The sequence below is a fragment of the Spea bombifrons genome, chromosome 13 (assembly GCF_027358695.1).
Source record: "Spea bombifrons isolate aSpeBom1 chromosome 13, aSpeBom1.2.pri, whole genome shotgun sequence".
Lineage (NCBI taxonomy): Eukaryota > Metazoa > Chordata > Amphibia > Anura > Pelobatidae > Spea > Spea bombifrons.
Window position 1 is genome coordinate 18,028,680 of NC_071099.1, and position 25,701 is coordinate 18,054,380.

The 25,701-nt window shown below is 42.4% G+C and overlaps 1 protein-coding gene across 4 annotated transcripts; it reads left to right on the forward strand.

Moving 5' to 3' along the window:
• The first annotated feature begins 1,290 nt into the window (after positions 1 to 1,290).
• Positions 1,291 to 24,242, forward strand: PHF20 (PHD finger protein 20). 4 transcript variants are annotated; one of them, XM_053453274.1, is made up of 20 exons: positions 1,291 to 1,591; positions 6,197 to 6,316; positions 6,505 to 6,676; positions 7,891 to 7,975; positions 8,179 to 8,258; positions 8,396 to 8,783; positions 9,091 to 9,198; positions 9,557 to 9,787; positions 10,183 to 10,362; positions 11,956 to 12,012; positions 15,119 to 15,394; positions 16,964 to 17,140; positions 17,478 to 17,570; positions 18,191 to 18,355; positions 18,804 to 18,973; positions 19,918 to 20,017; positions 20,559 to 20,754; positions 20,868 to 21,261; positions 22,129 to 22,303; positions 22,982 to 24,242. In XM_053453274.1, the coding sequence occupies exons 2-20, from the start codon at positions 6,234 to 6,236 to the stop codon at positions 23,122 to 23,124; spliced, it is 3,273 nt and encodes a 1,090-aa protein (XP_053309249.1). In that variant the 5' UTR covers positions 1,291 to 1,591; positions 6,197 to 6,233; the 3' UTR covers positions 23,125 to 24,242. The 4 variants fall into 4 exon arrangements, with proteins under 4 accessions (XP_053309249.1, XP_053309251.1, XP_053309250.1 ...); XM_053453276.1 differs by lacking the exon at positions 15,119 to 15,394; XM_053453275.1 differs by lacking the exon at positions 11,956 to 12,012.
• The last annotated feature ends 1,459 nt before the right edge of the window (positions 24,243 to 25,701 follow it).

The window sequence follows — 25,701 nt, forward strand, 5'->3', positions numbered from 1 at the left end:
TCTCTGTGACTTCGTTACCCTCTGCTAAGACTTTTAACTCCTGGAAAAAAAAAAAGGACAAGGACTCCGGTCATAAAGGACTTTCCCTCCTACAGGGGGGCGCTTGGGGATCCCGCAGGAGCCACGATATCCACCGTGCCATGCAACAAAACCTACACGACACATACGAAATCTGTAGATCGTCGCCGGTCGGGCAACAAAAATAATGACTGTCCAACCGGTAGCCTTCTGGGCCATTCCTAAAAGCCATAGGGTTCCATTGGCACCAGCCACATCTTATGCTTTATAATGGTCTGTGGCCTTGCATGTATTATTTATTGTTTTATATAACGCCATCGTATTCTGCAGCGCTGTACACCGGGATGAACATAGTTCTGGATAATTTGGCTCATGGTGGTATACTCTGGGTAGATCTCCTTGTTATGGCATGACTGTGCCTAGGGCCCCAGCCTCCCTGCGCTGAGCGCTGTCTAGTGGTTTACTTGTGAATCCAGGCTCTAAAGCAGGGCGAGCGTTTTCTGCGGCGGGCCTCTTCATCAGAAACGTACGTTTGTGCGCGGCTACCGTTGCAGACCTCATGCGGGTCGCCCCTGAAATTCTGGTGCGCTGCATGTGGCCCACGGGCCCCGTGTTGGACCCCTCTGCTCCAAAGGATAACGCACTGGAAGCATGGAACGTACATAACGGATACCGCACACACGGGCAATCAGGGATCCATGATGAAAACCCAGTTTGATAGACTAACAAATATAAATGGGAATAATTGCCCCTTTAATCCGGTCTTTCGCTGAGAAACGCGTTGATCGCCCCTCTTTTGCTGTTATTTTCATAGTTAAATAATCAGCAAATGCTGTAACATAACCCTTGGATACAGTAATACCCAGCAAAGGAAAGACGATTTTGGGCCAAATGAGGGATTCTCACTGCTAAAGAAGGACACTTCTGAGGTATTCTAAGAGGATGCGCAAAAGCCCCGCATTTATTATCCTTTAATAACAATGGCTGCTGAGGATGACACTTAGTGACGTTTGAATTCGAAAGACAATTCCACTCAGAAGCCTTCATTTCACTAACTCCCGAGATACAATACAGAGCCGCAGCCACCCCGACCGCACTCTGCACAATGAGTCAGCAGCAGGATGCCTGGCGCGCCGCTCGCTGGGACCGACCCGCCCTGGTGTATCGACACGAAGGGGATGGAAAGGAAAAGGAAAAAAAAAAAAATCGGCGCCAAACGAGCGTCAGCTGATGTTTCCCGCCTCCAACGAAGGAAGACTACGCCCCGCCCCTATCGCGCGCAACATCCTAGTGGTGTACCCCGGAGCACGCGCCGCCCCCCTCTCCGCTCCACATGCTTGGCTGACAGGGGGCGCGCGCGTTCTCAATCCATCCTCGCTCCATGTCCACGCGCCCCTGCCATGCCGTGCAGTGTTAATGAGGAGGAGGTGGAAGGCAAACTAATAGAAGGAAGCCGCGGAGGTCCTGAGGAGACCGGGTTCCGAGAGGGAAGCAAGACGCGGAATTAAAAAAAAAACAACAAACACCAAAACCGGAAAGGAATGAGAAGACGTCACTGGTCCAATGAACTGAGGTAATTAGTTAATGCATCCCTACGTTACGAGCTCCCTGTTCCTCTGACACGCGTATCCGTGGGCGGCGTGCGCGATTAGAGCAGAAGATGGTTGGCGGAGTTGGATGCGCAGCTGGCGTTTGCCGGTAGTATAGCTGCGTGGGGTGGGAAGGCCGCGGTGGTAGTGACGTAATTTACCAGCGCCCACACTTTTTCTGCCCTCCGTTAGCTCACTGCATGGTCATGAATTGCTGAGGAGACCATAAGGTTGTTGGGGTGTGGGGCCCAAAGCGGCCGGTCTCTTTCCCTGGCTGGTAATGATGGAGACACGGCTATGCCAATCGGCAATCTCTGTGTAGTGACTGACTGATCCACGGGCCAATAGTTAGCTAGGGGCGTGGTTACGCGTTCACACCAGGTCCCTTTAAAGCTGTATCCGTAGACACGTTTTTTTCCGGATTGTTTTTATCCCATTCGTTTAATTTTCGTTATACACCCGAGCAGGTCAATAAACGAAAACGTGATTCTTTTTTCTTTATAGTTTCAACCTCCGCCGGGCGTATTTACAAAAGCTTTATTTATATGACGCAGCCTGTTGGTGGACACTAGTTTCCTGCGATTTCTTACGATCTGTGTGGGCATTAATATTGATGTCACGATAACATTATCTTTACCACTTTTTGATCTGCCATGGGGGTCCTGCGACATCAGCCGCATCCATTACATTTGTCTCCATGTGTCAACAGTCACATGCCTCTGCCTAATCTCCCATAATACTTTGTGTGTAGATTTTTTTTTTTTAATCGAATTACTTTTCACCAGTGATAATGTAATGATTGTATTGTCGTAAAGTGATCGACCCTTCGGTATAAAGTCACGTGGTACACTTACCCTGTGAAATGTCCCCTGGGATTAATGCAGCGCTCGTATGCAGTGTGCTAGCGCTGGATCCTTATACTGTACCCGCGGGGAGGGCTGAGCTTTCCCTCCTGCAGAAGCCTTTGCACAGCCATGAAGCTATTGTCTGGCAGCGCACACAGGAAGCCGTCCTTTGCCGTCAGGCTATGGCTTCCAATAGTTTTGCCCAATGGTAGCTCTCAGCAGGTGCATGTGTCCTATAATTGATCCTCAGTATGTCATATTAAATGATCTTATTCCTCCCCATTACTTGTTTTCCATCCCCAGGCTGGGATACATTCCTAGGTTATCAACAGGAAATCCATGACTGTTTTGTTTTTTTTATTATTATTATTTCCTAAAGCACCATACCAATATATATATATATATATATATATATATATATATATATATATACACCATTATATAAGATCTACAGAGTAGGCAGATGAGGCATGCAAACCGTTGAAGGCAGGTGTAACAGAAAGAAAGGTGTGCTTTATTAACAGATTATATTGCAAAAATTAAGGCGTATTTGCGGCTGCGGATATATTTTTCCTACCATTTCTGCGATTAATTAGAATAAAAGGAAGAAGCAAAGCTGTTCTCAGGCTTAGTGTTTACACTCATGTTTACACCCGGTGTTGGCATCATCTTACGTTTACCTCGCGTTCTGTCAGCGGTGAAGAATAATCGTTCTTTTACGTCTCCGCAATGCGTTCGCTCTCTACTTTGGTAATTAAAACTGTCGCGATGAGACAATGTGACAGTGTCTCTGAACTTACTGTTTGTCAAAATGTGCGTCTAGTCTTTACTTAAGACTTAATTTCATACCCCGACTTAACAATGTTTCAGTTACGTGCTGACGTTAAGTCATAGCTGTGAAATATTTCTTCGTTTAGTTATTTTCTGTGCCGGCTGATATTGGCTTTCTTCTGTCCGCACCTCTGATTTACATATTAGTTCAACTATGTATGTAAGCTTGCAAATGGCTCAGTTATGTTGCTTCTGTTTTTCCCCGACAATGCGAAAGAGAGAGAAAAAAATTAACCCCTTAATGACAAAGCCCGCACATGTACGGGCTCAAAATGCATATATTTTGCATTTGCGGTTTAGGGACCGCCCATTGTCCTTAAGGGGTTAATAAATATTACATTCTTAATAGTGTAAATTAAAGGTGACACCAACCATAAGTCTGCCTTTTTGTTTTAGTCCTCTGCTTGTATAAGGATATCTGGTATAAAGATATACAGTAGCTCTAATGCTATGATTCATATGTATGAGATAACAGGAGAAAAGTATAGTTAAAATGATACCATTTAATATACCGGGTATGATATATACCGGACCTCCCCAGATATGCTTTATGCCCCCTAGAAGTTTCACTCTGCCCCCCTGAAATGACACTCTGCTTCCTAGAAGTGCCGCCCACCCCCGATTTACCAATGCACCCACAGACTCCCTGGTGTCTAGCGGGCCGGTGGGTGGACATCTGCACGATGCGTGCAGGCAACCTCCGCTGCCGACACTTCCGTCGGGGCTTCTATGGTGGAGCACTGGAAGGTTATGTCACGCCGATGCTCCACCATTGAAGCCCTGTCGGAGGTTCCGCCAGCGGGGGTTGTCTAAGTGCATCGCGCAGACGTCCACGGCTGCCGGAGAGGAGGATCCATGTCCCCTGTAGTGCTGCAGGGGACCTGGATCCTAACCCTGCTGCTTACCCACAGCAGGGATAAATGAAAAAGAGAAAAAAACACCCGCCGGACTGCATGTCCCAGGCGTCTGCCGATACGAACTGCGCATCCCTCCGCTAAACCCCGAATATAAGCTGCACCCCCACTTTAAAGACCGGTGCGGGGAACTCTGATCTCTGACAGCCAGGGAAGGTCTGCGCGATGCACGCAGACAACCTCCGCTGCTAGCCACACCTCCTTCCGGCTGCAGTGGAAGTTGTCTACGCGAATCGCGTATACATCTACACGCTGCCCCAGCTGCACACCGGGGACTCTGAAGTACCGGTAAGTGGGGCGGGGGGTTGAGACAGGAGGATCCAGATCCCCTGCAGCTGCGGAGCACCTTAGTAGGCAGTGGTTCCATATTTCTGATGGTTTATGGCAGATTAAAGTCCCTTGCAATGGGCACAACTTAAGTCAATGAAACTGCCTGTTTTTGGTTATTTGTGTTAAGTGCAGTCCCGGAGGTGTTTAGTTTGTTTTCGCCTCCGGGAAGCTGAGATTTGTGTGGCAGGAACAGCATTAACTGATCAATTTCCATTCCACCTCCATGCGCCGTTTAAGTACCGTGGGCATTGTGGGCACTTTCGTGGGTTATCCATCAGGTTAACGGCTTAGGGACTTGTGATGTGTTCAGTCCATACTTTTGTGCTCTTGGTCCATATACTTCTAGTATTGATTTATACAGAGGTAGCCGTTGCTTTACTGCCTAGTTTGCGTATTCAGGTTAACCCCTGCCTAGGCTATCAGTCTGGGCGAAGGGACCCTGTAAGGGGTCTTATCCAAGAGAGTACCGATAAAAGAGCTCGATCTCCTAGCTGTTTGTGTTGGACAAAGGCCAGGAAGCTCGTTTTGGGCGATTTTATGTTGATTCGGTTGAACGTATTCCTTGCCGCTCCTGAGTTCTGTGTATCGTCCAGCGCTAGATGTTTGTGCGTTCTTGAATTAGAAAGTGGCTGATTGCGCAAGGTATTAAGTACGTTTAGCTGCGTGGCTTGTGTATAACGGAAGGCCGCTCTTGTTATGACAGCTGGGTCACTGAAGTGTTCAAAGTGAGCATTATATACAGTGCTGTGTACAGTAATTTACTTTTTTCCTTTTGTTCCCATAAACTTTGTTTATATGCAGACATGGAGGCTGTCGTCCGTGTCGGTTGTGATATTTTGGGAGACTTTACCCTGCACAATCACAACACTGAGCCGATTCCTTGTCAATGAAGTCCCTCGCCGTCTTCGTCTGAGCGATTAAGAATGAGCCATTGTGTCTCCCGCAGGCAGGATTTTAAGGAGTCGCTCTGTTTAGTAGATTAGGCTACGATAACCGAGCTCGACGGTATACACAACATAATACCGTGTCATGCAAAACCTGGAAATGTTTAGAAAACAAAACTTTATGAAAGTGTATTTTTAATCTGATACTAGTAATGAAAAACTGATGGGAGTTCCCCTTTAACATCAAAAGGTATTATTACACTAAGAACGTTGGAAAGCGGGTATTGTTACACCGAGAACGTTTGAAAGCCTGAGAAGATGCTCATGCGTTCTGTGGTTTCTTATGGTGATCGTCTGTGGCCCCCCGAAGACTTGAGGGATCTGCTTGCTGCCAGCAGCATATTTCACCCGTTTTCTTTTTTTTCTTCATATGAAGGCACTAATCTAATGCCCGCCAAAGTTAGCGTACTATGTAAAGTGGCATGGCCGTCCAAAATATATATATATATATACTGCATTAGAGGAGTGAAGATCTTGTGTCATGCAGGTTACAGGGACTCCGGATGCGGTGATTGGGACTGTGGGGAGATTGATGATTTGACCCTTCAGTGAGCTGCTAAAAAAAAACTTGCGCATGTTACAAGCTAGCTGTATTATTTTTGATATGCCGTTTCTTAAAAAAACATTTTTTTCCATTTGACTAATATTTATATATGTTATATATTAAACCCCTCATGTCAACTGTAATTAGGAAAAAGCTAACTTTTGCTTCCCATTTTTCCCAGGTCTTTGAATGGCTTGTTCAAAAGCTGATTGTATAAAATGACAAAAAACCCACCAAATAGGCGAGGAATTACCTTTGAAGTTGGTGCGCAGCTGGAGGCTCGTGATCGATTAAAGAAATGGTATGTAGATATCTGGGATTCCTCTAGACTCCTATGTGGATCTGCTGCTTTGGAAAGCCTGTGTAATCATCGCTCCTATTACATCCCCACTCATGTTGCAAGATAATGCAGCCGCTATAGCATATTGTGATGGTACCGGAGGTGTGCGTCACATCTCTTTGTGACATTTTCCCGTCGCTCTTGTGTAGGTATGCTGCTCATATTGAAGAAATAGACTATGAGGAAGGCAAAGTACTTATCCACTTCAAAAGGTGGAACCACCGTTATGATGAATGGTTTTGCTGGGATAGTCCCTATCTCCGCCCGCTAGAGAAGATTCAGCTGAGACGAGAAGGCTTGGTGGAAGAGGAGCCGCAGGCCGTAAGTACCCTTTGTTCAAATCTCGGCTGTCCTGGCACGTTTATAAAACAAATGTTTTATTCTTCTCTGGTACATAGCTTTCTATGATGGAGGACATTTGGGTATATATATAAACACAATACAATATCAGTGTTACACTCCAATAAAGGAGGATATCAGTTGCATTAACTGATCTTTCCCCCAACCATAAGTTATGGGGCTGCCCCATATCTCTGGAACTCACTTTCACCTAAACTCCAGCTCTCTACCCAGAGCTTACCTGCCACTAATACATCCTCCGCACCAACTCTCCCCTTTCTCCATACATCATGTTTCTCCTTACCCCCTTCCCTCTAGAGTGTAAGCTTGCGAGCAAGGCCCTCTCTACCTAATGTATCGCTTCATTTTAGGCTGGCAGTCCTAGATGTGTCAGACCCCTTGAATGTATGCACTGTGAGAAATGCTGGAGAAACAAATAAAAGATAATAAATATTGCACTGCCTGAGTGCTCTGCTGCTGGCAAATCACACATAATGTAGACCAACTGCTGTCACAATGTGAAAAACATACATCACATTTCACTTCTCTGCAGAACTTTTGGCAGGGTGTGAGTGTGCATTTGTGTGTCCTTATGCACACTTTTTTATGCATGGTGTATAAGAGTAGCTCCTTTATTCTTAAGTTTGTTTTCTTTTCTTCTCTCAAGGAAAACTTAATTACAAAATAAGAGTTGTGCAGTTTTCAGGATTTTAAGATTAAAACACTGTGGCATTTAACCACAAGAGGGCGCTCCCAGGCCTGCTCCCAGGCTTACCCTATTCATTAAAATGTTCTTCCTTTGCCTAAAGAAATGTGGAGATTCTGTAAAGAAAATGTCATATATGACGATATAGATGTTTTGGAAATGACATAGTTAATACAGAGCCGCATGTGCTTTGCTGTCTCTTATCTAACAGAATAAACAACTCAACCAAATTAGTCGGGGGGGGGCTGCATTGATGGGTAAGCCCCCACATAACGATTAACACTGCGTCTTCGATATTGGGTCTGAAGGCAGAAACACACAAAGCCTAACTAGACCTAGCAAGTGCAATGATCTTGTTTGTTCAAAGGTATCCTTTTTGGGGCTAAACCTGCCGAGGTTAGGCGATCTTTCCAGTGGCAAAAGCAGTAAAATGAAATAATTTGTGGTTGTCTTGTGCAAATATTAAATAAGCGTTGTATTTTTTTGATAGGTTTTTCGTGTGAATGAACAGGTTTTAGCTTGTTGGTCTGACTGCCGATTCTATCCAGCAAAAATAACCGCTGTCAACAAAGATGGTAAGAGACCACGTTCCTATTTTCTTATAAAGTGCAGTAACTTACATAGGGGTCCTGTAGCCGTTACTCTGTGCCAGGCCTTAAAAGTAGAAAAAGTAGACATAAAGTAGACGTAAGCAAACGCTGGTCCTTGAATGCCGTATATTGAAGGGGTTGAAAGAGGCTTTCGTATAGGTCCTCGTAACTATTGTTATCCTTTCTAGGTACATACACTGTGAAATTTTTTGATGGAGTAGTTCAGACGGTCAAAAACATTCACGTGAAGGCTTTCTCTAAGGATCAGGTAAAAATATTTGAAGTGTATATATCAGATTTTACTTGCACTGCAGATAAATGTCTGCTTTTAAATTGGGGGCTTTAGAGGAAAAGCTCTTGTGCATGTTTACATTTGGGTTTTATTTATTTTTTGGTTTTCTTCAGTCAAATTTGTCTCGTTCAAAGCCAAGAGAAAGAGGGACTGAAAACTCTTCACCTTCTGACAAGCACAGAGGAAAGTTTAGAGAACAGAAGAAGTCCACAGAGAATACTACGATAGACAAAGAGAAGCCACTAGCCGCTGATCAGAAGCAGTCGGCCCAGTCTGAGAAGGAAAAGAAGCTGTTGGTAAGCGAGAAGAGCAAACCTACTGAAAAAAACATTGCAAAGAATGAGAAGGAGGACAAGGAAAATATATCTGAAAATGAAAGGGAGACCTCTGGGGAAACGCAGCCGGATGACAGGAGCGCACAGAATGACATCTCCAGAGTTCCTCTTGAAAACGGAGAGAGGAGAAGAAAACGTGATCGGTCCTCCTCTTTGCCATCGTCAGGTTGGTGAATTGATGCTTTCTATCCCTGCTAATTACTGGCCGGTACAGCTGAACAACGTTGCGGTCTTTGGGATTTGCCTTTGTCGTCTGGTCATTTAAGGTCGATTGTGTTCTTAGGTGTTAGGAATTACTGGAATTGTAGTTAATGCTACTTGGTCTAAAGGCCATGAGTCTTTTGTAAGAATTCCCAGGAATTCTTGGATCAGTACGACAACACGGCCTAGAGCATCGTCTTGAGCTGTGTAGCCTCTATCGTGTATGTAGTTTTACTGCTTGTCAATTTACCCTTATTTTCGTCTTTCTTCAGAACCTGGATCTCAAACGCTGCAGCCGGTCACGCTGGAACTGAGAAGACGGAAGATCTCCGTAGGGTCAGAAGTTCAAATTAAAAGAGCTCGTCTTGACAAAAGCACAAGTTAGTTTATGAAAATTCTGGTGTTTACCAAAGAACGTGTTCCTTTGTCATTAATACAGATTGGCTGATGCCAAATGTGATACTCAGCTCTAATTCTAAATAAATGGGCATTGTTTTTTTTTTTTTTGCAAAATATTTATATAACTCCTTGCAAACCCACTATATGGTATAGTAGTATTTTCCACTCATCCTAAAACAGCAAAACCTTTACTGGTCAGTGGAAAACTACCCTTAAATATAATTGGCAAAGGTAGAGGGCAGCATTGGATTAACAGGTCACAGTAGTAGAGATTTTTGATGTAACCTAGGAAACATGTTTGCTTTAAGATGTTTAACATATTTAACTGTTTATTTGAAGCGAAAAGTGTTTCTGCCGATGCAACAGAAAAAACTGAAAATGGTGCGTCGGGTGAGGAGCTGAGGCCTGAGGCGGAGGACGTTTGTAAAGATGACGACGACGAGAAGTCATCCCAGCTCCTGGTGAATGAGAAATCTGAAATGCTCGGTGTTGATGAAACGGCTGAGGCACCTGCTGAAAAGGAAGAATCCTTACCAAAAACGGAGCCAGCATGTGAAGAGTTGCAGGAAGGTATGGCGTCCTTTATGTACCCTGTTTATCGGTTACGTGGAATGTATGTTTACAGTTTCAGAATCTTTATGGTTTACATTTATCATACTATTCTTTTTGAATTCTGGTAATTGAATATTTTATTTGACCCATTTTTTTTCTTTTAACCAATTTGGATTGCTGTTGATAGTAACCCATGTGCTTGAGACATCATTCTTGATTTCTGTGCTTATGACACAAGGTTTTGATGCTTGACGTAGGAAGGAGCGGTGGAGCCCTGTGGTCTGCAGTCTACAGAAATCCTGTGCTTAACGTCCTTTTTGCATGTAGCCTGTAGTATAATAGCAGTACGAGGAGGTTTTGTGTGTTTGTGCATTGACTGTTAATAGCTATTTTTTTTCTAATTGACCGTACAGTCAAGACGGAAACCTTGCCAGCAGCTGACGCAGAGCATCTTGAAACAAAGGAACCTTTTAAACAAGAGGACATCGCACGCGAGGCCACAGCTGACATTCCCACCTCCGTCACGGAGGACAAACCTAAGCAGGAGGAGCCATCAGCGCAGAATGAGACTCAGACTGCTGCTCCTGTAACAGGTTAACATCTCTCGCTATTAATCTGTACACACCTGCTGCTTTCATAAATATATTTTGGGGCTGAAACCCCCAAATGGCATTCTTAACTTGTAAACTCTGACAATAGAGGCAAGAGGTGAACATTTCAATCCAACCCTATGATGGGGATTTGTTTTGTCTGTACCAATGTATGGAATAGTTTGCCTCCTTCGTGTCCTGGCGACTTGATTTGCTGTTCCGTGTCTTTTATGGTTGGATTAAAGTTCTTGGATCCCATAAGGCGAGGGTAACGAGCTCGTGGCAATCTAATGTGGGATTGACGTAATATATTCTCTTCTTTTGGTCTTTTACGTGCACACAGTTTGTGGTTATGATACATCGGTGGCTTATTGCCTGTACTAAATAGTCTAGTCTGCAGGTAGAGAAGTAACCTTTTATTTTAAAGATTTCCCTTTAAAATATACGATTACCTGAAATCTCTCTAGACTCCTTGTACTTTGAAAGTTCATATAGCAGTAACACAGTTCACAGATTAAAGGAACATGGTTGTAAGCTTCATTGATCACTGAAGGGGGGGGACTTCACGCGACGTTTGTAATGACCAGAATAGTTTCCATTGAACTAGACAAGGAAATATACGTTACTTTAATGTAACTTTTTTTGTAACCGTGTGCATCTCAAAAGGGGATAGGGCTCACGCTTTATTAAACAGGGACAAACTCTCTAAACTATGCGTTGTAGTGCACTACAGTGGAGTCCTAAACATCACGGTGGGTGGTGGGCATTTTAGATTTATTTTAGATTTCAATTTCATACTACCCAAGCTACAGGGACTCCTGATAATAAGAGTTTGTTGTAGGCAACTATATGCATGTAGACAGAAAGACCCACCGAGTACAAAGCTGTGTGTGTGTGTGTATATAATATATTTATATTTGTTTTGGCAATCATTTGGATTTATTTGGGAAAGGCTGAGTGCAAGCACCTTGGAATATAAATTATATTATATAGGTCTTTAAATTGCACTGTAATGTTATTACCATCAATCTTCATGTTTTGAAGGAAATCCTCTTCGTGTGTGTTTTTTGTGTCTATTGTTTCTTTATAACAGTCTTGGACCCCAAAACAACCTTCCCCACCTTTCACCATGATTGCCAGCACCGTGTCGTGTAAGATTAGCCAGATGCTGAACACTTATGCTAGAGGAATCTCCTCGGGCAACTCTGTCCCTTATCTAAAGCGGCTTAAAGTTCTGAGAATGCGTTTGGCTCTCTTCCCATTCTGGCCAATCTGTCTGAGGCCGATAGTTGATTCCATTGTTACTCTGGGCTTCCAAATTCTGGAATTCCATCATAGATGATTTTAAACTTTTTATTATTATTAGTTATATGCCAACATAGGGAAATAATATAATGGACAGGTAATTGCTGGTAGCGAGCTGCGATATTTATATATAAAGCTTGTCAGTGCAGACTATGGGGGTACGCTTTTTGTCGACTCTCTGGAAATGGTTGTTGGAACCATGCGAACGATTCCGTTTTTTGGGTCAGTACAATTAAATGGATGCAAGCAATCATTGGTTCTAATTTATTTTGTCTGGGTTTTTTTCTCTAGCTCCTCTGAAGCGGAATCCTCGAACTGACCACTCTGCTAAATACAGCAGAGAACCCTGTAAGCAGCTTTATTTTACTACATGCTTGGCACCTTTTAACGTAAAGGGAAGCGCGATATTGCAATTTCCCGGCCCGATTAACATGATGTGCACTTGGCTTTCTGTCACTTGCTTTGTCTCCTTTAGCAGCACTCCAGACCTCTTGCTTCATGCTAATGCTGATCCAAATGCATATTATGTTGCATTAATTTGACGCCATGGGTGGAGTTGTGTAGTAATTTAGTTGGAGGAGTTCACAAACTGCTCAGCGCCCAACAGATTGAGGATCATTTAACGCAGGGCTTGAAAAAAACAACCCATGTTGCCATGGCGATAATAAATTGCGTCCCGGCTCCTAGGGTTTGGCAGGGGTTCCGTTCTGCTTTTCCACTGAAACAGAGGTTAAAATCAATTGTGATTTACAAAAACCTACAGTATAAGTACACAACATCAACATTTTTGGTGAACAATTGAATATTTCAAATGTTTTTTTTTTTAAATAATGCTTTAAGTTTAATTCTCCTGGGTAACATTTTCACCGAAAACAAGATTTGTGATATCTCTCTAGCCTCAGGTTTATATTTTTAAAAAAGAGAAGTAGAATTACTTTAAGCAGATTTACTGGCACATGTATCACATGGCCCTTTGGGGCCAAGCTTTTTGCTGGTTTTCCAGAAGTGTCATGAAACATGGCACCTGATTTATGAAGACATTTTGTGTATATATATATATATGTTTCTATCTTCTCTCTTGTTTTATGTTAGTCTGCATCTCTGCAGGCATAACCTGGTGCGAACTTCCACTAAAGTTAAAAATTGTGATTCGCTTTTCACTTCATATATTTTCAGAGAATGCTTACTTCTCGTGTGCCACAAAAGCATAGTGTGGTTCATGGTTCCTATGGAAATTAATGGGACTTTCCTGTCACTGATTGGCTGATTAAAGCAGCCAAAAGTGATGTGAAAACAGGAATATGCGGGAACGGTTTTCTGCGGCTTCCTCTAAAGGATTCTTTCAGCAGGCTATTTAGTTTGCAAGTTGTAAAAGCTCTAGGGCTGCGTTGAACGCCGGCTATGGCGTCGCTACGGCGACTGCACCGTTCTCTAAGTGCAATCGAGTCCAAGCAGGTTCCCTGGATCATCGACGTGGTTGAAATCACACCCAGCCTCTGAATTTGTTGTATCTTTAGAGTACGTGATTACGTTTAAGGGGTGGGGGGGGCAATCTTTGTCTTACCGCTTTCATATTCTATGAACATCCTTTAACAACCAGCTGTCCGCTTTGTGAAGCTTTTAAATGCATGTGAATGTTGCAGCGTCCCTTTAAATCTACAAGTTTGTCAGCCTGGCATTACCCTGTTGGAAATCATCTTACCTTGATGTGTGTGTGTGTTTTAGCGCTAGGGACATGGTACTTGGCTCCTATACACAGAATCCCAGACAACATATTACTCCACTACAGAGCCTTTTACTATCTAACCATAGAAATCCCCCCCAGAGGTTGCCGCTGTTATCGTTACTATGTAGATGTCATCACGTTGACTTGGTTTGTCATCTGAATTTAGTTTCAGTGTTGCCGCGCATGCATTTCCCCCGTGTTCCTTGTGTAATGTGCTTATGTCTGTCTAGTTACCGTATCCGTGTTCCAGGACGTCTCTTAACCATTGTTTACTTATCATGAAGTTTGCTCTGTGCCAAACTAACTTTGTAGGCTTGGATTGCTTTCTTTGTTGCTTAGTATATTTATGGTGCGTTTGTTCCGCTCATTGGATGTGAAACTGCAACTATTAAGGAATGCTGAAAATGTATATGGCTTTGTTGTGATTTACATTTTGAATATTATATTTCTTATGTCTTCCTTGCAGTATTCTTGTAACGCTGTATGTGTTTTCCCATAAATTAGTGAAATAATCACATGTTCTCATTGTAAGAAATTTCACATATGGTGTTTTCTTTTTTTTCTTTTTTTTTGTTTTTTTGTTTTTTATAAATATGTTTGACTACAATGAGGACCACTTGTTTTATATGTAAAATTATTCGACTACATTTGGCCAAGTATTATAATATTGTGTCTGTGTATAATCATACGTTAACTGCTTCCTACCCTCTCAGAAGACTACCGGTCTGGGCAAAAAATGTCCCTAATTGTGTTTACAGATCAGCTTGCTGAGTGTTATACTCATCGCTGAATCTTTGAACAGATCGGTGAAATTAATTCGGATTGCGTAATAAGTGCACACCTCCGCAACCGGGAAACTGTCTTGAAATCAGGTGGATTAACTGTTAAGGAGAGGGTAGCTGTTGCCTTTAGGATATTTTGAAGTCCTACTTCTGATATCTGCACTTCTCCCACACCGCTGTACCTTTTCTCATTCATACACCTGTTCTTTTCACGCCTTTCTCTTTTTAGACCCTTCCTATGAATCTTTTGCTCTTGTAACCCTAGACCATTTTGTTTCCTTCCTCGCTCCTGACAGTGTCCTCCTCCATTGTCCATTTTATTCCCCTTATTAGTTTTCCTGAGCAGTCGGTGTCCTCTGTCATGACTGAAAAGTAAATATATCCTAATGGGGATCTTCATAGTTTGTGCAAGAAGTCCCATTGTGACGCGCATGCACACATACACCTCCTGTTGTGTGGTTGAGGTCTCTTCCCAGGCCTGTCATACAGCAAATAGGCCTATACTGTGTCCCCTGGTAACAGCCCACCAAGGCCGTGTTCCACATGTTGGACCCCCACCACCCAGTACTCCATTGCCTCCGATCCAACATGTCTGTAGATGGCTCCTTTTTTAACATAGCTTGCATGGTAAGAGCAAGGGTACCTGTATAGCTTTTTTTCCCCTTATGGGCCCTACCTGTTATTCCACCCCTGCCAAATGGTTGGAAGGGACACATGTAGCATTAACTATTAAAAGTTCTTCTCTTTGCCCCTTTGAGGTTAGTCGTTATCTTTCTTTTGGTAACAAACTGGCAGCCTGGATATTACTAACGGTGCCTTTGCTAGTGGACGGAGTTACTATGCAGCGCTTTTTGTTTTTGTTTTGCAATCGCTTTGTTTCCTTTCTGTTTTGTTCCATAAGGACGTTTTGTTTTCATTTTCTTTATTTTGTGTTCTGTTCTTACAGTAACAAATACTTTGAAGAAAACCGATAATCCAGCTCCCAAAGCTGTGACCCTGGAACTGGACCCCAACAGGTTTAAGTGCAAGTTTTTGGATTGCTCCAAATCTTTTCGCAAAGCGAAATTGCTCCATTACCACATGAAGTATTTTCATGGCGTTGAGAAGGCAGAGCAGGATCAGTGCCCCGTGACCAGACAAATGCAAACAAGAGGCTCTTTAGCTCACGAAAAAGCCAACCAAGAAATCACAAAGAGGAGACGGACCACATCTGGTTCCCTACGTAAGAACGTTTGCCTTCTGTCCTGTGGCTCCTTATAGGATTAGATTTTACTTCTGTTGTAATGATGCAGAGTATACATAAATCACTCGTCACTCCCCGAGTAGGTCCGGCTCTTTAGTTGTAGCGCGGTGTGGTGTATTAATGTTGCACGAGTGGTGGCTTTGGACCTTAAAGTGAACCGGTCACCTCTTTGAGTGGCATCCATCTTGGTTTGGTTAGAATAATTATTGACATTCTGTGTGATCTGGGGACATTGGGACTACGTCACACAAAGCATGATTCTTAACTAGTTTGTTCCTAAACTATTTGAGAAAAAATGCTAGCATCATAAACTCCTGGTGTTGTCTACCACTTTTGTTTGGTGGATATTCAATGAAATCAGCACGTCAGTGGGGTAATATCTTTATTACGGTAAAAGGGTCTTTGAGAGCCAGAGAATTATGCGTGGTTCTTTTGTGAAGACCAACATATACGCTCATTTTTCTTCCACATGAAATCCACTTGCTGTTGGGCAGGTTTCACCTCCGACGTTGTATGTGGCTTTGCGTATGTGTGACGTCTGTTATGATAGTGCGGTGTTGTGCGATCTGGTGTTAGGCATCCCATGCTTGGTTTTATGAAGCTAAAATAAGGGATTTGCTACAAACACTGGGAATTCTGGTATTTCTGCTTTTTCGACTGTTCTGAAAGTTTGATGCGTCTTGTGAGGAATTGAGTTTTTAGTCAAAAGTGGTACCTTTTTAAAGTTGCATCATGGCCGGTTAACTGATTGAAAGTGGTGTCTTGCAGCAATTCCTTAGCGTCCTTAAGACTGTTTAACAATTTTGTGAACGGTCTGTGTCCTGCTTGACAGTTAGAATCAGGAGTGTAACGAGAAACCACAGGAAACAATGCCCCGGGGTCCCCTGACATCACAAGAAACATGCGCTGCCGGTGCCCCCAAACAGCGTGCTGCCGGTGCCCCCTAAAGTGGCGGGCCCAGTCGCAGTTGTGACCCCTGCCACCGTGGTTCATACGGCACTGGTTGGAATGCCTGCTTTGCGAACCCAAAATTCCCGTTTCTTGGTTTACATGGCATTTACTTAAAAACTGATCTCTTGTCCATTTGTTTATAACTTCTCATTGTGTTGTTTTGCCAAACAGAACTTACCATGCGCAATTATTCCATCTCTGGCTTTTGGTGGGTAAAAACTCGGTCTGTGTCCCAGAATTGCGGCATCTGAACATCAAGTTACTCATTTAATCGCTTTTTAGCTCCTTTTGAGAAAATCCTCATCTGACCCGTAGTGATAAATTGGACAGGACAATCCTGAGGAATACTGAAAGCTTATTAGATTTTTAGCGCGTTAAGACATGGAATTGCAAACTTTAAATTGTTGGCTAAGGAGTTTCACATTATGTGCATCACTGGAAATGTCTCTTTTGGCATGATGAGTATTTTGGAAACTGCTTGTATTTGCTTAAATGATTCTCCCCTGATCACAGAATGCTTCCAAGTATATTGCTTAAAAACCAATAGGCATACAGCGCATGGGTTCGATATAACTGATTTACGTATTCCCTATTCAGATCACTCACTGCAGTTGTCACTAAGAAGTCCGCCTCACGATGGAAAGGCTGAGAAGAGACGCCATTCAACGTCGTCTTTAAACAATACCAACTCCCACCGCCTGTCTCTGAGAGAGAAGAGCAAGGAGAATCTGATCCAGAAAACTCACCGCAAGCTAGAGAGACTTTCAGATGGCGGTAAGCCTTTCCAATCTCCCACATTCATGTCTTCTGGACCTTAATGACCTTTTGCTGGAAGTCTGACCTCGCTATTTAATGTTCCATGAAGCCGACTTTGAAATAACAAACTTCTCCAAAGTTTACTTTGATTATATTTTGGCTTCTTTACCAGACTTCTACTCCTTCGTTACTAGGTTGGAGCAATGGATCGCTAGGATATATATAGCCTCATGTCTGCTGCACAATGCATTTTTCTACATGGTCATGTTACATATAAAAGGTTAACAGCGTCTAATGTTGTTAAAGAGTTGTTTGGGGAATGGAAACATAATTATCTGCATGTTGTTTTACCCAGTTAAAGACAAGGAGAAGACCAAAGAAAAATGTAAAGATTTCTTGAATCTAAAATCCAAGAAGAAGAAAAAAAAGAAAAAGAGAACAAAGTCTGGTGAGAATTTTGAGTTGATGGAACCTCCAACCTCCACGTTAAAGTAAAATCCATTAGCCGTTTAAATGTTGGCGTGGTCCTATTGTTTTGATTTTTAGTGGTTACTCTTCCATTCTGGTCATTTAAACTAAATGCTGATAATGGGAAATATTTAACACTTCTAATGCCACCTTTGTGTTACTCAAGAGATTCTCTAGTTTGCCGCCATATCAAATACATTCATGCAGTTCTACCTGCTTACAGGGGAGGGTGGGTAACATTTGGCCTACGGGGCAAGCCCAACAGAGTGGCTCAGTAACAGTGCCCCTAAAACACACCTAGAAGAGTCCTCACCCCAAGTTTGAAGGACCCTGCTCTATTAAGCCACCATTTTATGTTAACGGTTATTTACGATTATTCAGTATGTTTCTCCTGAATAACTGACAGTACAGGGTCAACAAATACAAAACATTGAAGGAAATCATCACAAGCGCTTTTATTTATTGGCGGTTCCATGTGTACGTTATCGGTTATGCTATGGAAATGTTATTTGAGTCCATCCCAAAGTTCACCAGAAAGATGGTTTACAGACTGTATTATACGCACTTGCTGATTCAGATTTTTTTCTTTTCACGTCTCAGAACTCTCTGGAAGTGAAGAAAACATTGATATCTCTAAAGAGCTGTCTCCCAAGAAAACATCTCTTACAAAGCTGAATAATGATTACAGAAGCCATTGTCCTTTAAAGAACCCACCACCGAGGAGCTGTGATCATGGATGTCGTAAGGACGCAGCCAGATTAAGTGGTAATCATAACCGTTCTACACTTGACTCAATATGTATCGCCCGTAATTATGGATCCCGTCTTGGGGATCGTTACGCTGGTGGCAGCGTAACCATAGTTGATGTCGTTGCTCATGCTTGGAAACCACCTATCATTCCTGGCCTCCGCACAAATTACCGACCAAACTGATCATTTTGAGTTTAAATAAAATCAAGTAACATAAATTTTATGATGGTAATTGTGGACGGTCCAAAGAACCATAAAATGTTTTCCAGCTGCTATAAATCATCTGCCCCTACTCTGTGTCTATTATTGGTTTCTGTTTCTTACTCGGTCCTAGGTCATCTGTTTTCTTGAATATTATAACATTTCCACTTATTTTGTGAGGCCGGGATTCCCCGTCGTCGGCGTTCCGCACTAACTAATGGCTTTGGTGTTAATCCATTTTACCCCATTGTTACATTTTACAGATGAAGATACATTAAGTGATTCTTGTACCGAAAGCTTGATTTGGAGCGACGAAGATAATGAAGAGATCGACGTTACAAACGCCGATGAAGACATGGATGAAGAGGAAGGTGATTGTGAAATTGTGCGCTGTATGTGTGAAGTGCAGGAGGAGAACGACTTCATGATCCAGGTAGGTGTCTTGCTAACCTTTTGAGGGTTTGTCATGAAACTTGAAAGGCATGTTCTGTAAAACATATTATGTCAGAGCTGTTGGCAAATAAAAGCACAGTCCTACACGCTGATGGCTCTTCTTCACCAGCATTTAAAAAGCAAGCTATGGGTCGCTATTTTATACCTCGAAACTGAAAACGAATATAGTGCTACTGCCTAAAAACGGCTGGAGAACAGACCAGAGAACACTTAACCGTAACTGCAGTCTATGCGTGGTTGGTGGGCAGAACACTCAAAAGATTGAGCTTAAGCCGAACCAATGCTCTGCTGCAACGTTTCAGAGAAAGAGGAACTGTCACTTATCTAAAATATGTTACTGAAACTACCCAGCTACCCAAACAGGCAGGCAAAAACTATATTGTGGCATGAAATAATCATCCAAATCCTGAGGACAGTGACTTAATTGGGTGTTCCCATGAGATGCATATAATAAGGGTTACTAATATGTGTGTGTATGTATATGTGTGTATATATATATATATATATATATATATATATATATATATATATATATATATATATATATATATATATATATATATATATATATATATATATGTGTGTATATATACATAAATAATATAAATATATTTTTTTATTATTCAGAGGGATGCTTAGCTATTTTAATTCGTGAGCTATTTCTGCTCTGCATAGCTAAAAAAAAAGTGTTTTGCGGCGATTTGGTTTAAAAAAGAGGGACTGAAATTAAGACTTGGTGCCTTGTGTTCTACTGAAAGTGGTTCTGTAGTAATGTTAACCCTCGTTATGGTACCATGGGCAAAAAAAGCCCTTGATATTTAATTGTGATCCAAGAACATGGGTACCGGAAGTGGCTACTACTGCATGATCAATCGACTGTCATTTATTTAGGAAGATTAATAGTAGGGCTGTTCTTTTGTGCAGTGTGAAGACTGTCTCTGCTGGCAGCACGGTGTCTGCATGGGTTTGCTAGAAGATAATGTTCCAGAGAAATATACCTGTTATATCTGCCAAGATCCACCAGGTACAACACTGCTGCTGCTTTTCAGTAATGTTTAGGGGCTGCGTTTTAGCTAACCTTGGATACATTCACATAGCATTTAGCCCATAATATTTATCTGAAATACAAAGCCTCATGGTGATCATTCGCTCTCCTTGGCGGTCTGAATCCTTTTAGCATGACATACAAGCACTACACTACGTTGACTGTTTTATTGCAACTATTTTAAAATAGTAACGCAGAACTCAATTAAACTGCATCCACGCATTCCACGAGATCCTGACACTGATCAGACTGCGCTTCGTCTAAAAGCATCATGGAAACCTACATTATGGAGTAAATCTAATCGTCCTCCGTTCTTTCATTGCTACACTCTTATCATTGGCTAAAGTATGGGTCACATGACCGTTCTTTAACTCGTTTAAACGGTGGTTACTGGAAAGTCTATCTGTCCCTTTTATAGACAACAAATCAGAATGATGTCATATACACAGGTTCGTATTTTAGCTGAAATTTTACTGTAATGGCACTTTTTGACAAGCTGTTTTTCTTTTACTGTGTTCAGGTCAGAGGCTGAGTTTAAAGTATTGGTACGACAAGGACTGGTTGAACGAGGGCCACATGCACGGCTTGTCCTTTCTAGAAGAAAACTACTCTCATCAGAACGCCAAGAAAATAGTGGCCACTCATCAGCTTCTCGGAGATGTGCAGCGCGTCATAGAGGTTCTGCACGGACTGCAGCTGAAGATGAGCATATTGCAGTGAGTAATCCCAGTTATGGTTGTTACGGCTTACAGAAAGCCCGTGCCTTGCCGTGGGTGGCTGTGTGTATTCAGAGTTGTGTTCTCAGTGGTAAATGTTGTGTATTACACAGAAGCAAAGAACATCCGGATCTCAAGTACTGGGGGCAGCCGTGGAAACCGCATCTACTCAATGACAAATGCTACATCAAACGCAGCCCTGAGCAAAACTCTTTCAAGGAAGATTCCACCAATTACAGGACTTACAATGGGGCAGCGGATAAGCCATCACCCATTCCTTCTGTGGAGGAATCGTATATCACCAGCGAACACTGTTACCAAAAACCTCGGACCTATTACCCTGCGGTAGAGCAGAGACTAGTTGTGGAAACGAGGAATTCGGCATTGGACGCTGGGGTGGACCGAATCCGGCAGAGCCGGGAAGACTCAATAGCTGACAGACTTGGGTGGGAGTTGGACAGAGAGCTGATAAAGGCTGAGAGCGAATCCAAGCATAATTACTGTAAGGTGAGTTAGTTTCTAAATCACTAGACCGATAAAACCATCCACTTTTTTCACAAAGGAACAGTCATGTGTTGTGCGTTTTTCTGGGTGAACTTTAGTGACCTGACCCTATAGCCGCCTAAGCCAGGAGATACAAACTGCAAATGCTGTTTAGAAACGCCTCTCAAGTAAATGTCGTGGGGTTCCATTGCACTAAATGCTGTTATATTGCCATAGTTGATGTCGTTGACCGCTGTTGCATTAATAATATTTTAGAACTGAAAAGCTCAAATATAGAAACATAGGATTTGACGGCAGATAATTATGCGGCCCATCTAGTCCGCCCCATTAACTCGATGTAAGCCTGTGTCTTGATTCAGGAGCTATATCCCATTCCCGTGTATGTTTAAATCCACTCGCTGTATTCGTCTCTACCACTCGTTAAGGAAATATAATTTAAACGGCAAGGCTTTTCTAACTCCGCACTGTATGGACAGAAGTAGTGGGAAGCCTGAGCGTTACACCAACAGGGACGTTTATAACATTACATTCTAAATACATAGACATTAATATGTATTTGGTCCCCCCTTTGCCGCCATAACAGCTTCCACTATTCTTGGAAGGTTTTCCACATAGTGTTTCTATGGGAATTTTTGCTCTTTCATCTAGTAGAGCATTTGTGAGGTCAGACACTGATGTTGGATGAGAAGAGGGGGGCCGACTACATTTTAACGTTAATGTACTCAGAATGCAATGTCATTGAAGTCCCTGTTGAAACGGTCAGGTCTTCCAATACTTTCGTCCGTGTAGTGTATCTGTTGCTGCCGATCCATGAGTTCTTAGATGCTTCTACTTCCATTGCAAGCATTAATAACACATATAATTCTAAAGGTCAGAGAGAGCCTTGCGAAACGGAATCTGCCGCCACAATCTCCACAGCCGCTGGACAACGGTAACGCAGCAGTCACTTCGCAGCTACAGTGGCAGCTTAACCTCCTGGCCCATCTGGAGTCTCTGCAAGACGAAGTCACTCACAGGATGGATTTCATTGAGAAGGAGCTCGACGGTAAATACATGAGGCTAAAATGCTGTTTTATTTTAAGAGGTTAAAGTGGCTGATTTCCTTATTAATACTGAATATTTTAGGACCAACTGAAATCATCTAATGTCCCTTCAGTTTTCTGTTAAACTGTTTCCATATCAGGACAATAAGTTTCATATTTATATTGTACTTTATTAAATGTTTAACCCCTTAACGACCGATGATGTGCCCAGCAATGACAATGGAGCCCAGCTTTCTAATCGTAATTGTTTTAAAAACATAAATAGAAATTTGGTAACATTTAAAAGCAATTATGCAGTGATGTCACCATCCCCCTGATGGTTCCCCTAACCATCCAGTTCCAACAAAATGTAAATAAAGGAAAAATAAGTTGAAAACTATATATAAATCAAATATTTATAATTAGCACTATATCTTTGCAAAAATCTCCCATACTCCTCAGCTGAAAGAGCATTATGGGAGATGTAGTCCTGCAGCAGCTGGAGGGCCGCAAGTTGGACACCCCTGGCATAGGACATGGGGGCAGAATGACCAGATTTGGGAAAAAAATGGTTTTGAAGTAGCAAAACGCTACTTGTACTTAATGCCCTATAGCTTGCAAAAAAAAAATAGTTTTTATGTTTTCTTTTCTTTATACGTTTCTGACGGTTATACTTTTCTGGTTTTTTTTTTTTACTGCAGTTTTAGAGAGCTTCTTAGACTACACAGGAGAATTAGAACCTCCAGAACCACTCGCACGGCTTCCTCAGCTAAAGCACCGGATCAAGCAGCTTCTCACGGACCTCGGCAAAGTGGAGCAGATAGCGGTTTGCTGCTCGACATGAGAACGCCCAGCGCGTTACGGAAGCGTTTCCACGAGGCTGTAGCAGAGGTTCCAGGCACTTACGGAGCGTTGGGGGAATGGCACGCAGATTGCATGCGCTGCAGCGGAACCTGCTGGGCTGATGGACAGCATCACCTGCTCCCACTACGGCTGCGGATCATAATGTTTAATAATGGATGACATTTTACATGAATGTAGAACCGAGGCTTGTACTTTCTGTTTTGCTTTTGTTCTTGTTTTGGGTTGTCCTCATAATGTTAGTTGCTAATTTTGATTGCAGCTTTTTAACCCTTTTTATACCAGAGGGGTTTCTGCGCTTCAAGAAACGTGTTAGCCTACGGAGTTAAAGATTGGCCAGGAATTTTTTTCTTTCATAAAAAAAATATTTCCTTTCCAAACTGACTTGAAATACTGCCACCCCCCCAAAAAAAGCATCCTTCGAAGCCACGCGCCCGCCGTGGGAATAGCTGCAAACTCTGTTCTTCGTTATGTTTGCGGCTCGTTGTTTTTTTGCATACGTATAGAACAGTATTTAAACAAGATGTAGTCATGACCTTTTTGCTAAGCGCAGTGATGTTCTACTTCTCATTGTATTCTGTTGCTGCGGTGTTAGTAGATATTCCGGTTTAAATAGTTTGCTTGTTGTAATTGCGGTAATGGTACACATACACTGTATCTTACTAGGGCATGATTTCAAACTAAGAATGATCTAGACGCTTTTCATACGAATAATTTCTAATGAATTCTGGCCACGCCGTGCCTACAGAATGAGAAACTAAACGATGTATCGTTGCTGAATGCGATTGATTAGTAATGGCTTTCCAAACAGTTTGGGCTATCTTTGCCCCATATCTGTAAACAGGAATAGCTCTTTACGTCTCTGTTTAATCGTTTGTATGACAGGTACTAACCTCGTCCATCTTCCCGTAACCTTCAGAGAAAGCATCTGAAGAGCTTTATTCATTACCATTCCAGGACATGAGTTGGGTTCCTATACCAAATCATTGACTTTTTTTTCTTTTAAGTTTCTCCCTGTTCTTTAAAACCACACTCTTGTATGTCAAACATACATCATGGTTTAATGCCTAAAGTTAAATATATATTTATATTTTTAATCGCTGCCTGTGATGCTGACGCTCCGCGGGTTCCCTTAACACTTTTTTTTTTTGGCTAGCGGTCTGTATCAGCGTTTGTATTCATTTTCTAAGAACAAATTGGTTTATTTGCTCGATGGATGAAAAGTCCCGTTCTTGGGCTTTCATTTGTAAAGCTGTCGCCGGTAGCTCCAAACGTAGAGAGATGCTAAGCATCTCGGACACATTCTCGTTTCTGCCTTTGTCGTCTTTTATTGTTCTCTGTTCATGTATATTTTTTTTTTCTTTCCTTTTCCGCATGAGTGTTAAACACAAAAGTAAAAAGGGTGATGGGGAAGGACGGGAAGTATCTGTATTGTTTTTGTAACCGGCTGCAAATAATGAATCCTGCGTAAATCTAATAGACTAAAAACACATTTTCAGCAATGTCCTTTTGTTCTTTATAAATGATAACTTTATTCATGTTTTTTTTTTCCATGCAGCTGTTTATTAAATATTGAATGGTACAAACTGATTGACCGATTTGTTCTGAAGGAGTGTGTATTGTCTTCGCTTTTATTGTCTATTTGCCTTTTTTTATGTTACATGCGGTTGTAGGGGGGGCTGATGTTAAAAGTATCCAGTCTGGGGTGAGTTATCAGGGCCAAGAGGTAAGAGGATGACTTCTTGGAATGGTGGTGTTGGGTATTAAGATCCAACACAGACACTTTCCCTATATTAGATGAGAGGTTAATGTGCGTTGCAGTCTTACAAAGCATGGGAAGTATATGTTTTCAGAACTAAGAAAATGTAATATCAAAGGATTCACAACAAACACGACGGGTACAAAAATCATAGCTTAGAAGAAGTTAAAGATCCATTAAAGATTTCTCTTAAGCAGACGCTCCAACCATCGTGTACGCGTTTAATGCGTATGACGGCTGCGTTTAATGCGTATGACGGCTGCGTTTAATGCGTATGAAAGCTGCGTTTAATGCGTATGAAAGCTGCGTTTAATGCGTATGACGGCTGCGTTTAATGCGTATGAAAGCTGCGTTTAATGCGTATGACGGCTGCGTTTAATGCGTATGATGGCTGCGTTTAATGTGTATGACGGCTGCGTTTAATGCGTATGACGGCTGTGTTTAACGCGTATGACGGCTGCGTTTAATGCGTATGACGGCTGCGTTTAATGCGTATGACGGCTGCGTTTAATGCGTATGACGGCTGCGTTTAATGCGTATGAAGGCTGCGTTTAATGCGTATGACGGCTGCGTTTAATGCGTATGACGGCTGCGTTTAATGCGTATGACGGCTGCGTTTAATGCGTATGACGGCTGCGTTTAATGCGTATGATGGCTGCGTTTAATGCGTATGATGGCTGCGTTTAATGCGTATGAAAGCTGCGTTTAATGCGTATGACGGCTGTGTTTAATGCGTATGACGGCTGCGTTTAATGCGTATGACGGCTGTGTTTAATGCGTATGACGGCTGCGTTTAATGCG